The following is a 12,611-nucleotide window of genomic DNA, read 5'->3' as shown; positions in this document are numbered from 1 at the left end:
GCCATCAGGTGTGACCCTGGGGCCACTTTCCAGGTGGGGACAGTCCTCACAAAGGGCCCTTTGTCTTCTGCTTCCCCTGGCCAGGGCCGCATTGTCCTCCTGGGAGAGGGGCACAATGCAGCATTGTGCAGAGAGAAAGGCGCCTTGTCCAGCTCCAGCCACAGACTCTGAGCTCCAGGCTCCCTCTCCTGGCTTGCCCAGGGTGGGCGAGACCCTCGAGAGACTCGGCAAAAGCCAGAGCTTCTGCTTCCCATGGTCCTGTCCTTCTGGGGATTGACCCTGGAGGGCCAGACAAGACCCGTGGGAGTGGGCCACATGGAACTGGGCTTGGCTAAGGTCAGGCTGGCCAGAGGCATGGTTCTGACCCATTCCAGCCCGGTTCAAGTGGCCATGCCCTGCTGATGTGCTCAGAGGCAGACACAGGCTCTGACCCACGAGTAGCACGAACCTCCTGCTAAGGAGAAAGGGGCAGACACGGGCCCGGGTGCAGGTAAACATTTCTGAGCTGTCAGGGCAGGCAAACCTGCAACAGCACAGAGCACGCACTTACTTCCGGTCTCTATACGCAAATAGTTTAAAATGCCATGAGTGATAGGACAGCTGGGGAAGGCATTTGCCGTGCATGTGGCCATCCTGAGTCCAGTCCTGGCACGCCATATGCCAGGAGCCTCCAGGAGTTATCTCTAAGTGCAGAGCTGGGAGTAAACCCTGTGCACAGATACGTGTGGCCCCAAAATGAAAATCAAACAAACAAAAATGTCATTTAGGAAGAGCAGATCACAGGCCCAGGGAAGGGCAGACAGTAACCCTCATCCACAAACCGGCCAATGGCAGCCGTGCACAAGCACCAGGGAGCTGGGGTTCTGAGTCTGAAGGAAGAAAGCAGGCCTGGGGGGGAGGGGCGGCAGGCAGCTTCTCCCACACGTTCCTCAGGGGGCCTGGGCTGTTAGACCTGTGCCCCAGACAGCCAGCTGGAGAGAAAGCGCTAGAATGGGGAGGGGTTCAGAGGGTTAGGACTCCTAGAGAGAAGCCATTAGCTCAAGAGAGGCTGGGAGGGTGCAGACCCGGAGAGCAGCCAGGGGGCCATCTGCACCCCACAGTGTGCCAGAGCCCATGCGGGCAGCCGAGGCTGGCAGAGCTCCCAGCAGCTGCGGCTGGCTTCACAGTGCCCTGCGCCCGTGGCAGCACCTCACCCAGCTGTCCCAGCACCCCCTGCCTGGGGCAACTGTCCTGGCCGAGTCTCTGCAGCTGTCTCCAGCCCCCACGAGGTCCAGCTTGAGCCCGGATGGGACCATGCACCCTTCATTTACCCCCATTTTTCATGTCATGACATCTGTGGATGGGGGGCAGAAGTGTGGACACCTGTCACTGTCCTCTGCAGAGGTGGCCCGTGCAGGCCAGTTCCGCCCCCAACCCAGCTAAAGCTCCCGCGGTGCTGCAAGCTGGTGAGAGCTGAGCATGGAGCGTGTTTTGCTGCACACCCACCGCATGCTGGCACCCTGCAGGCCGGCCCTCAGCTCCAGCCAACGGGCAGTGAGGTTCTGAGGACACCCTGAGGGCTGAGTCTGTGCTGGGGTCTTGGGTGCCACCATGGGCCAATCCTGCCCTGAAGTACACAGTCCAGGAGGCTATCCTGGTCCCTGCCTGTCTCTCGGCACTTGCCTGCCCAGCCCAGGCCTGTCCTGCTGCCACCCAAGGGTCTATGGGGACCAGGGGCCCTCCCTGCCCAAAGGTACAGAGCCCAAGGCTCTGGGCTGTCCACACAGGGTGACAGTCACTACCGGAAGGCAGACACAAGCTCTCTGGGAGGGGGTACAGAATATCCCCAGAAGGTGACCCAGGACCTTTGAGGCCCAGGACGCAAAACGGTGCACCGTGTGAGCCCCTGCAGATCCTCAGGGCAGGTGCCAGCAGTAGCCTGGCCATCCTCAGTCCCCTAGGGCCTCCTGTCCCTAGCCCTTGCTGCCTGGACTCCCAAAAATCTGCCCGTGGCCATGTAAGGAGCCGAGCTCAGGGCCAGGGTGGGCAGGCCCAGATGTGCTGCTGTGTGTGGGGTCAGCCCGTTCCTCCAGGTTCCCAGGCAACTCTGAGGTCGGGCCTCCCTGGACGGCCCTGGCAGCCAGACCCACTGAGCACAGTCTCTCCCTAGTGCTGATGGCAGCCTGGGGTCCTGGGTCCTGCATGCCTGGAGCAGTACTCCATCCTGCTGAGCACCCAAAGGAACAAGCTGGCAACTGGGAGGAAGGTCTGGGGCCTGGATGCTGACCACACAAGCGGAGCACTTCCGGCCCTGCTCGTGCCCTGCAGAAAAGCACGTCACCAAGCACAGGGCCACGGAGGCAGCCCTGTGTGATGAGCTCCACCCGCCCGACCCTGGCTTCTCTGGGTTCTTCCACAACAAATGAGGCCCCAAAGGGTACCTTTCCCGTGCTGCCCCCACCCTCTTCCCAGGGGCTGCTGCTGGGGAAGGGTCCCACTGGAACCCAAGAAGCCTCACTGGATCCTGAAGTGCAGCTGGGCCCCTGTAGGGTGGATTCTGAAGTGAAGGCCAGACTCCGGTGCAAGCATGGGGCACGAGGTCATTTATCTTGTCTTCTCCAGGACACTCAGCATCCAAGGACAGGGAGCAGGGCCCAGAGCACGGAACGGTGAAAGGCCAAGGCTGGGGACTGACTTGTACCTTCTACCAGGGATGACTGTGTGGAGAACCCCCTCGACTATGAGGCCTGAGGTGACACTGTGGCAACATCTCCCTCCAGCAGGTGGAGTTGGGGATGTGCTGGCCCCACAAATGCAGGTGAGCATGGACAGTCCCTGTGGACATCAGCCCCCCAGGGCACAGCTCTGAGCCTGCAGGTGGTCCATGAGGGAAGGTCTCAGTCTGTGGCCTGCAGGGAGGGTCTGTCTGTGCCCCCATGGGGGAGGATCTCAGTCTGAGCCCCGTGGGTACCCACGCAGACAAGGTCTCCAAGTCTGGTCTGACCCAGCTTCTGTGAGACGGGAGAGCCATACTGCACCATGAACGAAGCTTTTCTCCGGCAGCAGCCTGACCCCCACAGCCCACTGAGCACGGGTGGGCAGGTCCGCTGGGCAGGCTCATCCCCACCCCTCAGGGGTTCCTGCTCCTCCCCCAGCGTGAGGTCCAGCAGGCAGTGAGCGGTGGGTCCTGTGTGTTGGGGATGGCAGATGACAGGTGGGTTAGGGACAGGGATGCAGGAGCTGCCCGGACTGTGAGTCAGCCCACGGCAGGCTTCGCTGGACACCAAGACCACAGGGCAGAGGACAGGCCAGTCCAGCGTCTGTCCCTTCGATGCCCCCGCGAGGCCTTCTGAGATGCAGAGCATGGTGGGGGCCCCTGCGCGGGCAGCCTGAGCCCCTTGGGTGGGCGGGAGGCGGTTGGGCTCCAGGTTTCGTGCGCCGCGGCCCCCCTGACCAATGGGCAGCCGGTCTGGGCCACCGCCTCCGGCCGCCCGAACTCAAGGCCCAGCGGTAGTCCGGCCGCTGGGAGGGCGCGGCCCGCAGTGGACGCGGTGCTGGCGCAGGGGCGCGGAGCCGTTGGGGCCGGCCGGGGCAGGGTCCCGGGGACGCCTAGTCGGCCACGGCCTCCCGGAGGACCCAGGGAAGATCCGCGACGCCCTCCCGGCCGCCGGGCGCGACGCCAGCTCGCGGGGGCGGCTGACGCTGGCCTCCAGGGAGATGTCCCCTCTCCGACCCCGCCGCCCCCACCCTCCCGGCGGGCGCACCCACCTCCTCACTCCGGGCGCCCCAGGCGGCCTCTGCCTCCGCTGGACCACCCAGGGCACCGCCGGACGGGCCGCGCGCCCCCACCCCGGGTCACGCCCGGAAGGAGCTGGGCCCCCGCGTCCGGCCACGCCATCCGCCGGGTGGCCCCAGGGACCCAGCGGCCAGCGCCAGCCCGGCCCCGCCCCACGCGCCCGCCCCCGCCCGGCTGGGCACGGGGGTCCCTGGGCTTCTGGCAGCCGCCCCGGGCGCGTGTTACCTGCACGTGCACGGCCGCGGACCCAGGGGCGCGGGAGGACGCCCGCGAGGCTGACCGTCCCCCGGGCCGCGCGAGACCTTAGGGCCCAAGACTGGCCGGCCTGGGGCGGCCCCCGAGGAGCCAGTTCCTCCGGGCGGAGTGATCGGGGCAGAGAAACCGGCCAGTGGACGGGACGCCCCGGAGCCGCGACGTGGCCGCAGACCGAGCCCCCACGGCGCCCCGGCTCTGACCCCGGCTCGCGCCCCTCCGGGGAGAGGCCCCGCGGCCCGCGGGTCCTCGGCGGCCAGGCGCGCCAACCCCACGTGGGGCGGTGCCGGGCGGGGCGCAGGCAGCGCCTCGGGACCCGCCACGCTCCCTTTAAGGGCGGGGGGCGGGGCGGGAGGGGGCGGGTCTGGATCCGGCCAATGGGACGCGCGCGGGGGCGTGGCCTCGCGGGCCGCTTAAAGAAACTTGTTGCGAGTCGCGCGGCGGGACGGACTCGCGGCGGCGGCGGCGGCGGCGGCGGCGGCGGCGGCGGCGGCGGCGGCGGCGGCCAGGAGCGGAGAGCGGCCCTGCGGGGGGCGGCGGCCGGGACCCGAGAGCGGCCGTGCGGGGGGCGGCGGCGGCCGGGACCCGAGAGCGGCCGTGCGGGGGGCGGCGGCCGGGACCCGAGAGCGGCCGCGCGACCCCCGGCGCCGGGCCCCGCGTCCCGCCGGGCGGCCCCGCCGCAGCCCCATGAGGAGCACGGGCGAGGCCCGCGCCCCGCCGCCCTGCAGCCCCGCGGGCACCGCCAGCTCCATGTCGCACGTGGAGGACTCGGACTCGGACGCGCCGCCGTCGCCCGCGGGCTCCGAGGGTCCCGGGCGCGCGGCGGGCGCGGGGGGCGGCGGGCGCGCGGCGGCGGCCGAGGCCGACGAGCGCTTCCCCGCCTGCATCCGCGACGCCGTGTCGCAGGTGCTGCGCGGCTACGACTGGAGCCTGGTGCCGCTGCCCGTGCGCGGCGGCGGCGGCGCGCTCAAGGCCAAGCCGCACGTCAAGCGGCCCATGAACGCCTTCATGGTGTGGGCGCAGGCGGCGCGCCGCAAGCTGGCCGACCAGTACCCGCACCTGCACAACGCTGAGCTCAGCAAGACACTGGGCAAGCTGTGGCGGTGAGTGGCCACCCGCGCCCGAGCCCGTGCAAGGGGACAGCTCCTCGAGGGGGCGGGCCCGCGGGGCGCCCTGCCCTGCAGGCAGCTGGACGGGCGGGTGGAGCAGAGCAGACGGGGCTGGGCTGTGCCCTGTGGAGGCTGGGGGGACTGCTGGCCCCTGGGCCGCTAGTCTGCAGCATGATCAGAAACCCCGACGGAGGGGGACAGAGGTTGGTCAGGTTTCCTGCTTCTTGCTCATACTCCGGCCGCAGGCCACTGGGCATGGGGGCAGTCCTGGACCACGGTGCCGTCATCTTTGCTGGCAGCTTGCTGAGTGAGAGTGAGAAGCGGCCCTTCGTGGAGGAGGCTGAGCGGCTGCGGGTCCAGCACAAGAAAGACCATCCAGACTACAAGTACCAGCCAAGGCGCAGGAAGAACGTCAAGGCCGGCCAGAGTGACTCGGACTCCAGCGCCGAGCTGGGCCACCACCCTGCAGGGGCTGGCTACAAGGCCGACGTGGATGCACACAGCCGCAGCAGCCTCACGGGTGAGTCCCCAGGACCCCCACTGTCTGGGCCCCAGGGTGGGGAGCCCTTGCTGAGTGCCCTCAGCCACACCCTGAGCTGCCAGTCTTGCCCTGCCCAGGACACCGCTGCCTCCCGGGTGACTAGCCAGCCCGGCCTGGCTCCAGGACCCCACTGGGGAGGCATCTCTGCCAAGCCGGCTGCACCAGAGGGAAGGGGGGAGGCAGGCTGTGGGGGCCTCCTTGGCCCCATCTTCTACTCGCGGACCTGGCTGAGCGGAGTGCTCTCGCCAAGGAGAGGTCTGGGTCAGGCACTGTGGGATTTCTGGGAAAGGTGAAGGAACAAAAAGCCCTTGATTGCTCCTGCGGCAGTTAGCCGGGCGGTGCTTCCTCCCGGCACGCGCGGCCCGCGCCCCACAGAGGGGCATTCATGCTGAGATGTGCTCTGTCCCCAGGGCAGACCCACGGGCCGCCTACCCCGCCTACCACACCCAAGACCGACGGGCACCCGGCCGCCATGCAGGACCTGAAGCCCGAGGGGCGCCGCCTGCTGGACAGCAGCCGCCATAACATCGACTTCAGCAACCTGGACATCTCCGACCTGAGCAGTGAGGTCATTGGCAACATGGACGCCTTCGACGTGCGAGAGTTCGACCAGTACCTGCCGCTGCATGGCCACGCGGCCCCACCCGCAGAGTCTGGCCCGCCCGCCGGTCCCGGCTCCTATGGGGCCCCCGCCTACCCCCACTCTGGGGTGACCGGTCTTGGGGTGTCCCCCGCCTGGGCGCACAAGGGAACCCCATCAGCATCCCCCACTGAGCCCCCGCGGCCTCACATCAAGACGGAGCAGCTGAGCCCTGGCCACTACAGCGAGCAGCCCCACGGCTCTCCAGGCCGGTCCGACTTTGGCGCCTATAGTGCCCAGGCCAGTGTCACCACGGCCCCCTCTGCTGCTGCGGCTACCGGCTCTTTTGGCAGCTCACAGTGTGACTACACCGACCTGCAAGCTCCCAGCTACTATGGCCCGTACCCTGGCTACCCGTCCAGCCTCTACCAGTACCCCTACTTCCACTCGTCCCGCCGGCCCTACGCCTCGCCTCTGCTCGGTGGCCTGTCTGTGGCGCCTGCACACAGCCCCCCCAGTAACTGGGAGCAGCCTGTCTACACCACCCTGACCAGACCCTGAGTCTGCCAGAGCCTGTGGGGGCCAGCCTGGGCCAGGAGCATGAGTGCAGGGCGGTGCCAGCCTTGGGCACCCTGAGGCAGCAAGCTTGTCTCTTTGCTTCCAGCTCCCCAGTTCCCAGACAGCCCTTCCCCATGGCACCCCGGCAATGACTGTGACTCCAAACGCAGTGTGTGGCCCTGGGCCCTGGACACAGCCACACAGCGTCCCCAGAGGGAAGAGCACGGTGGTCCCCGGACCCCAGGCTCCCTGCAGAACTCTCAGCAGCGCCCAGACCAGCCCGCTCGTTGAGTGCTTGGCCGTGCGTCACACGTGCTCTCGTGCTGTTTCGTCATGTTTATTTTTGAGGCTTAAATGTGTTTGATTTGTTTTGAAAGCTGTTAAAATGTATTTATGTTCTGTGTTATTTTATCTTTAATTAAGGAAGTAATTTGTGAGGAGAGTAGCATTTAAGACAGAAAATGCCCAAGAGGAGATGAAGGCTGGGGCAGGGGGTTTGGAATGCGGGAGCAGGGAGCAGGGTCCCAGTTGGGGTGTGCCTGGCCCCGGTCAGTGGAGGCTTAGGGAGAGGGTGCTGTCCTGGCTGGAGCAGACAGAGCCCCTTCTCTGGGCGCCTCACCCCACAGGCCGACTGAACCCGACCACCTCATGGAAACTGTGCCTTTAAAACTTTGTACGTGTAAAGCTATTGAGGAGTTGCTTCTTTTTACTTTTTCTACTTTTTCTAGAAAAGACGTTTTGGCATATGTCTGTCCGTGCCGGACTGGCGCTCACCTTCCGCTTCCCCTTTCTGACCGAGCAGCTAACTTTTGTACAGCGCGATTGATCAGATTAAACACAGGCCTTTGACCATGTACTGCCTTTATGTCCCTTCGCCGGTCATTTTAGGCCACTGGAAAGCATCGTGGTGGTTCCCTGGGGACCCTGCAGACGAGCAGAGAGGGTGCCTGTCCCTGGAGCTGCCGGGCCCCGGGAAAGCCAGGGTCTTCCTTCTTGGGGGTGGAGCTCCTCCACAGACAGAAGGGCACAGAGAGCTCAGTTTGGCCCGTTTCCTCCAGGCCAGGCCAGCGCCGGTTTCTGGGTGGCTGAGGCATTTCCCGGGCCCTGGCATGGAGCCCAGCTGGAATCAAAGCTGCCCTGCGTCTGCTTGGCAGAACACTTCTGGGGGGAACCAGTGGGGGGCACAGCAGGCAGGGCAGCCGCACCCCACAGGCTGTGCCAGGGCCAGGCGCCCGCCCGCCTCCAGGGTGGGACTTGCAGTGTGGGTGGAGAACTGTGGCAGCAGTCCCATGCCCTTGGACTGGCACCTGGGGAGCATCCGCCCTGATGCGCAGGGTCTGGGGCCTGGGGTCCCGGTGCAGGCCTGGAGTCAGCCCCGCATGACCTCACCCCACACCTCCCAGGACCCCTCCCTCCCCCAAGGGCTGCTCCAAGCATTGTAGACCTGGCGGGCATGGGGTCTCCATCCTCCCAAGAGCCTGGAAACAGGGGTGCTCTGGACAGCAGCCAGGGTGGACCCCTCAGGCTGTGTCCCCAGTCAGGGTCCCACAGCCCCACCTCCAGGAGCACTTGGCCCATCCCTGGACACTTCCTCTTCTCAGAGGAACAGAGGCTCTTTCAGCAGAAAGGGAAGTGCTGGACCCACCCCAGAGGCTGGAAAAGCCCCTCAGGTCAGGTCCCCCATCCTGTTCCAGGGGCCGGGCCAGGTGGGGCCACAGGTGTGAGCACCAGTCACTCGCGGGGTACCACTGAGCACTGCCCCTGCCGCGGCCAGAGGCCATGTGGAGGGGACACGGGGTGAACCCCCGCCCTGACCTCCCTTGGGCAGTCCCTGCCAGTTTGCAGGGACTCTGGCCCCAGGGCAGTCACGCTCTCAGGAGGGGTGTGGGGTGAGCAGAAGCCTGTGCTGACCAGAAACTGCCGTGGGCAGCTCCCTCGGGTCAGGGTGGCCCCGAGGAAGACTGCTCCTCCTTGGAGGACACTCGCCACAGAACGGGCCCATCAGGGACTTGGGTTCGGCCTGTTGCCCTAGCGGGCTGCTCCTGGATCTGGGTGGGTGGCCTGGGGCTTGGGGTCTCTTGTGGCCAGAAGCCCCAGCCTTCCCGCTCTGTCCGGGGAGGCGGGGGCACTGTCTCCCCATTCTCACTGGGGGATTCTCTCCTGCTCAGCCCTAGTGCTGGGGGCCTGGGCGCTGCCACAGGGCCGAGCATAGGGCCACTTATCCTGGGCGTCGGCCTGGGAAGTGTCCAGCATGGCAGCTTGAGCTGACTCTAGGGAACATCACAGCTCAGCCTGGTCCGAGGCAGGGCCGCCCCCCTCGCCCCTGATGCTGCCCCCGCCCCTCACCCGCCTTTCCAATTAGCCTCCTACTGCCTCAGTTCTTCCCTGACTGTGACCCTGATGATGGCCATGGTGTTGTCAAGGTCAAGGCCTACGGCTGGTGCCGTGGGTCCCCCCCAACTCCAGGAGGATCCACAAAGGGTTAAGGGGGAGGCCCGTGGGGAGCAGGCCCAGGAGAGAGGCAGAACTGCCTCTGGATGAGTCATTATTGCCAGGCCTTTGTCTGTCTATCCGGTGCACAATAAAAGAGTTAATCAGACAGAAAATGGCAAGGCTCCGAACGCAGCCTGGGTGACCTGCAAGCAGGGTCTGGGGTCCCGCTGGGGGCCAGGGGATGGGCAGCGTCCGGGAGTGGACCGTCCGGAGGCACTACACGCAAAAGGCTCGGTGCAGGGCTGGTCCTGGGCCCTGCCTGCTAGTCCCAGCTCTGGGAATAGAGGCTAGGGTGGGTCCCAAGCCCCAGAACAGAAGCAGGGCTGGGAGGAGAGGGGAAGAGAGGGGAACGGGGTGGGGAGGGCACTCCCAAAGCCCAGGGTCACCTGGATGGGCCCCACCAGCCAGCTCAGCTGCCTCCGGGGACACGGGGACGTTTGTGGTCCATGCTGACCGAGCTTCCTTTCCCAGGGAGGCCACCAGGAGCACTGTCCCCCTCAGGCTAGGCTCTAGCATCCTGGAGTGGGGGTGGACTTGGGGTACCCCCTCAGGCCCCAGGGCAGCGCGGTGTCTTAGCCACAGCAGCCATTCCTGGCCCCAGGCCACAGCCCACCTTTAGAGCGTGGACGGTGACACGGCCAGTGCTCGTGCGTGAGGTAGACCCCACATCCTTCCCCTCTGCCACCTTCTCAGTTGTCAGGAATTGGTGCTGGCCTTGCCCAGAGCCTTCTGGCCTCTCGAGCAGCGGTCAAGGCAGGGTCACTGTCTGCCAGTGCTGGTGAGGGACCAGGAGAGAGGAGGGTAGCCAGGGGAGCTCCTGGTGCCCCCACCCAGGCTCAGTGCTCGGACACCGGGGAGATGCCAGGGAGCAGGGCCTGGCACACCTCAGGGTGCCATAAGCTAAAGTGATAGGACAGACCACAGCAAAGTGCAGGCCTGCTGGGCAGACACAGACGGTGTTATGCCCTCTGCCTGCCTCCTGCCCACCCACCCACTCTGTACAGTCACGCTTAACTCTCCCCCACCTTCTGTTAGCCTTCACTACCCTTCCTTCACTCCGTCCACTCATCACTACCCACCCACCGCCCTCCTACCGATCATCCTTCACCCCCATCACCCATCACCCTCCACCATCACCCTTCCCTACCCTTCACCCTTCACTGCATTCATTTTTCATTCCATGTCGTCAACCCATCTGTCCTTCATCTCTAAATTTATCCATTTAGCCGTCCACCCACCCATCCTTCATTTCACCCATACATTCCATCCTTCATTTCATCCATCCATTTGTCACTGTCATTCATTCATCCTCCATTCCATGCTTCCTTCAGTCCACCCATCCATCCTTCACTACATCCGTCTATCCAGTGACCATCAGATACTCAGCTCCCTGTCCTTGGTCCTGCAGAAGAGGGTCCCCCAGGGAAAGAACAAGGACTGGAGCCCACATAGGACCAACTTACCCTGCAGGTGTCAAAAAAGGATGACCCAGAGCCAGAGCCAAAGGACAGTGGGAGGGCTTTTGCTTTGCATGCGGCCAACCTGGGCTTGATCCCAGCACCCCATAGGGCCCCCTGAGCCCTCCAGGAGTGATCCCTGAGCACAGAGCCAGGAGTAACCCTGAGCATCACCAAGTGTGGCCCCAAACCAAACACAAATAGCAAAGGGCTGTGGGCAAGAGCAACCTGGCCATGTTCCTCTGAGGCACGTCTGTGGGCTCATCCTGCCCAGTCCTGGTCCTGCCCTCACCGCCCAGCAGAGTGCCCTTGTCTGCTCCTTCCTGCCTGAGGAACAGGAAGGCGGCAGAGCTGTGGGCTGCACCTGGGACGCTGTGAGGCTCTGGGTCCCCGGCCCCACGGTCTGCTGGGCACTTCCTGTCTGGGCCTTGACCCACCCTTGTCTTGGGATACCCTCCTCTGGGAGGACCAGCGCAACGGCCACGCCACCCACAACAGCCTGTGTCCACCGCCAGCTGGGAGCTCCGAGGGATGAGGGCCTCGGTAGCGGGTGCTCCCAGACACCTGGGAGAAAGCCTCCTGGTCTCCAAAGCAGAGGCCGGCCGGGTGGGCAGTGCACTGAGTGGGGTTCTGCCAACTCCCCTTTCTCAGAGGCACAGGAGCCCGCCAGCCACTGGGAAGGTGACAGTCTCAGAGGCCCGCAAGGACCGTCCTAGGCAGGCAGCGGCTGCTCTGGTCTGATGCACGGTGGGGCGGTGCGCGGGTGTGCGGGGCTTGGGCGCGGGGCGCCGGGTGGTGGATGCGGGTTAGGGGTGCAGAGCGGTGGGCGTGGGGCGGTGGGCGCGGGCGCGGGGCGGTGGGCGTGGGGCGGTGGGCGCGGGCGCGGGGCGGTGGGCGCGGGGTGTAGGGCGCGGAGCGGTGGGCGCGGGCGCGGGGCGGTGGGCGCGGGGTGTAGGGCGCGGGGCGGTGGGCGCGGGGCGCTCCCATCTGCCGCAGAGGCATTTCCCGGCAGAGCAGACGCGCGGCGGCTCCCGAGGAAGGAGACGAGCCGCCTGGGACTGTGACGGGGTCGCAGGCCGCCCCCGCCGCCCGCTCCGCACAGCCGGGTGTGAGTGGGGGCGGCTCCCGCGCGCCGTCACCTGTTCCCCCCCCGTTTGCGAGCTAATTCGGCGGGGCCGTGGGCGGCGGGCGCGGCGGATCCGGAGAGTGGGCGCGGCCGCTCCCTGCGCGCAGTTACAAAACAGCCGCGTGCTCGCACCCCCTGTGCTCTGCGCTTCCAGCGCCGCCGGAGAGGAGCACGGGGTCCCGGCGGAGAGAGGCCACCCTGGGGCTGCTCAGGCTGAGCACAGAGCCCAGTGCCCCGGCCGCTCCTCGCGCCGGTCTTGGCTCTGGGGCACCTGAGCAGAGCAGCACGTCTGGAGAAGAGAAGCTGGTGGGGACAGCCGGCTGGAGGGCGGCCCTAAAGAGGCCGGGACACCCCACATCCCGGGCAGAGAGAAGGGTGAGCAGCGGACAGGAGCAGCCTGCCCGAGTCTCTCCTGGAAAAGGGGCGGTGTGTCTGTTCCCTGTCTCCCGGGTCTCCCCCTCGGAAGGCTCTGCCCCTCCCTCCCCGCGGTGCTGACACCCCCTAGGAGTCTTCCTCGCGGCTTGGACAGGAGCTGGCAGTGGCCTTCCTAACTCTGGACTATGGTTACTGGTACATCAGCTTCGGAAGGGTGGATTAGGGCAGATCTGGGGGAGCACCATGGGCTCCCCCAGACTCTTCCCTCCAAGAGGACCCGGAATCTCGCAGGGACCTGGACACGAAGCCTGCCTGGAGCAAGACCCCTGTCAGTGGCCAGCAGCC

At 66.1% G+C, this 12,611-nt stretch overlaps 1 protein-coding gene across 1 annotated transcript; it reads left to right on the top strand.

The window, feature by feature from the left end:
• Positions 1-4,525: 4,525 nt before the first annotated feature.
• SOX8 (SRY-box transcription factor 8) lies at positions 4,526-7,669 on the top strand. The gene is made up of 3 exons (XM_004604435.2): positions 4,526-5,130; positions 5,436-5,656; positions 6,088-7,669. Exons 1-3 carry the CDS (start codon positions 4,715-4,717, stop codon positions 6,816-6,818), a joined length of 1,368 nt encoding a protein of 455 aa, XP_004604492.2. The 5' UTR covers positions 4,526-4,714; the 3' UTR covers positions 6,819-7,669.
• The last annotated feature ends 4,942 nt before the right edge of the window (positions 7,670-12,611 follow it).

Source organism: Sorex araneus, chromosome 4 (genome assembly GCF_027595985.1).
Source record: "Sorex araneus isolate mSorAra2 chromosome 4, mSorAra2.pri, whole genome shotgun sequence".
NCBI classification, from domain to species: domain Eukaryota; kingdom Metazoa; phylum Chordata; class Mammalia; order Eulipotyphla; family Soricidae; genus Sorex; species Sorex araneus.
The sequence above is the reverse complement of the archived record's forward strand: the minus strand, read 5'-3'. Positions and strand labels throughout refer to the sequence as shown.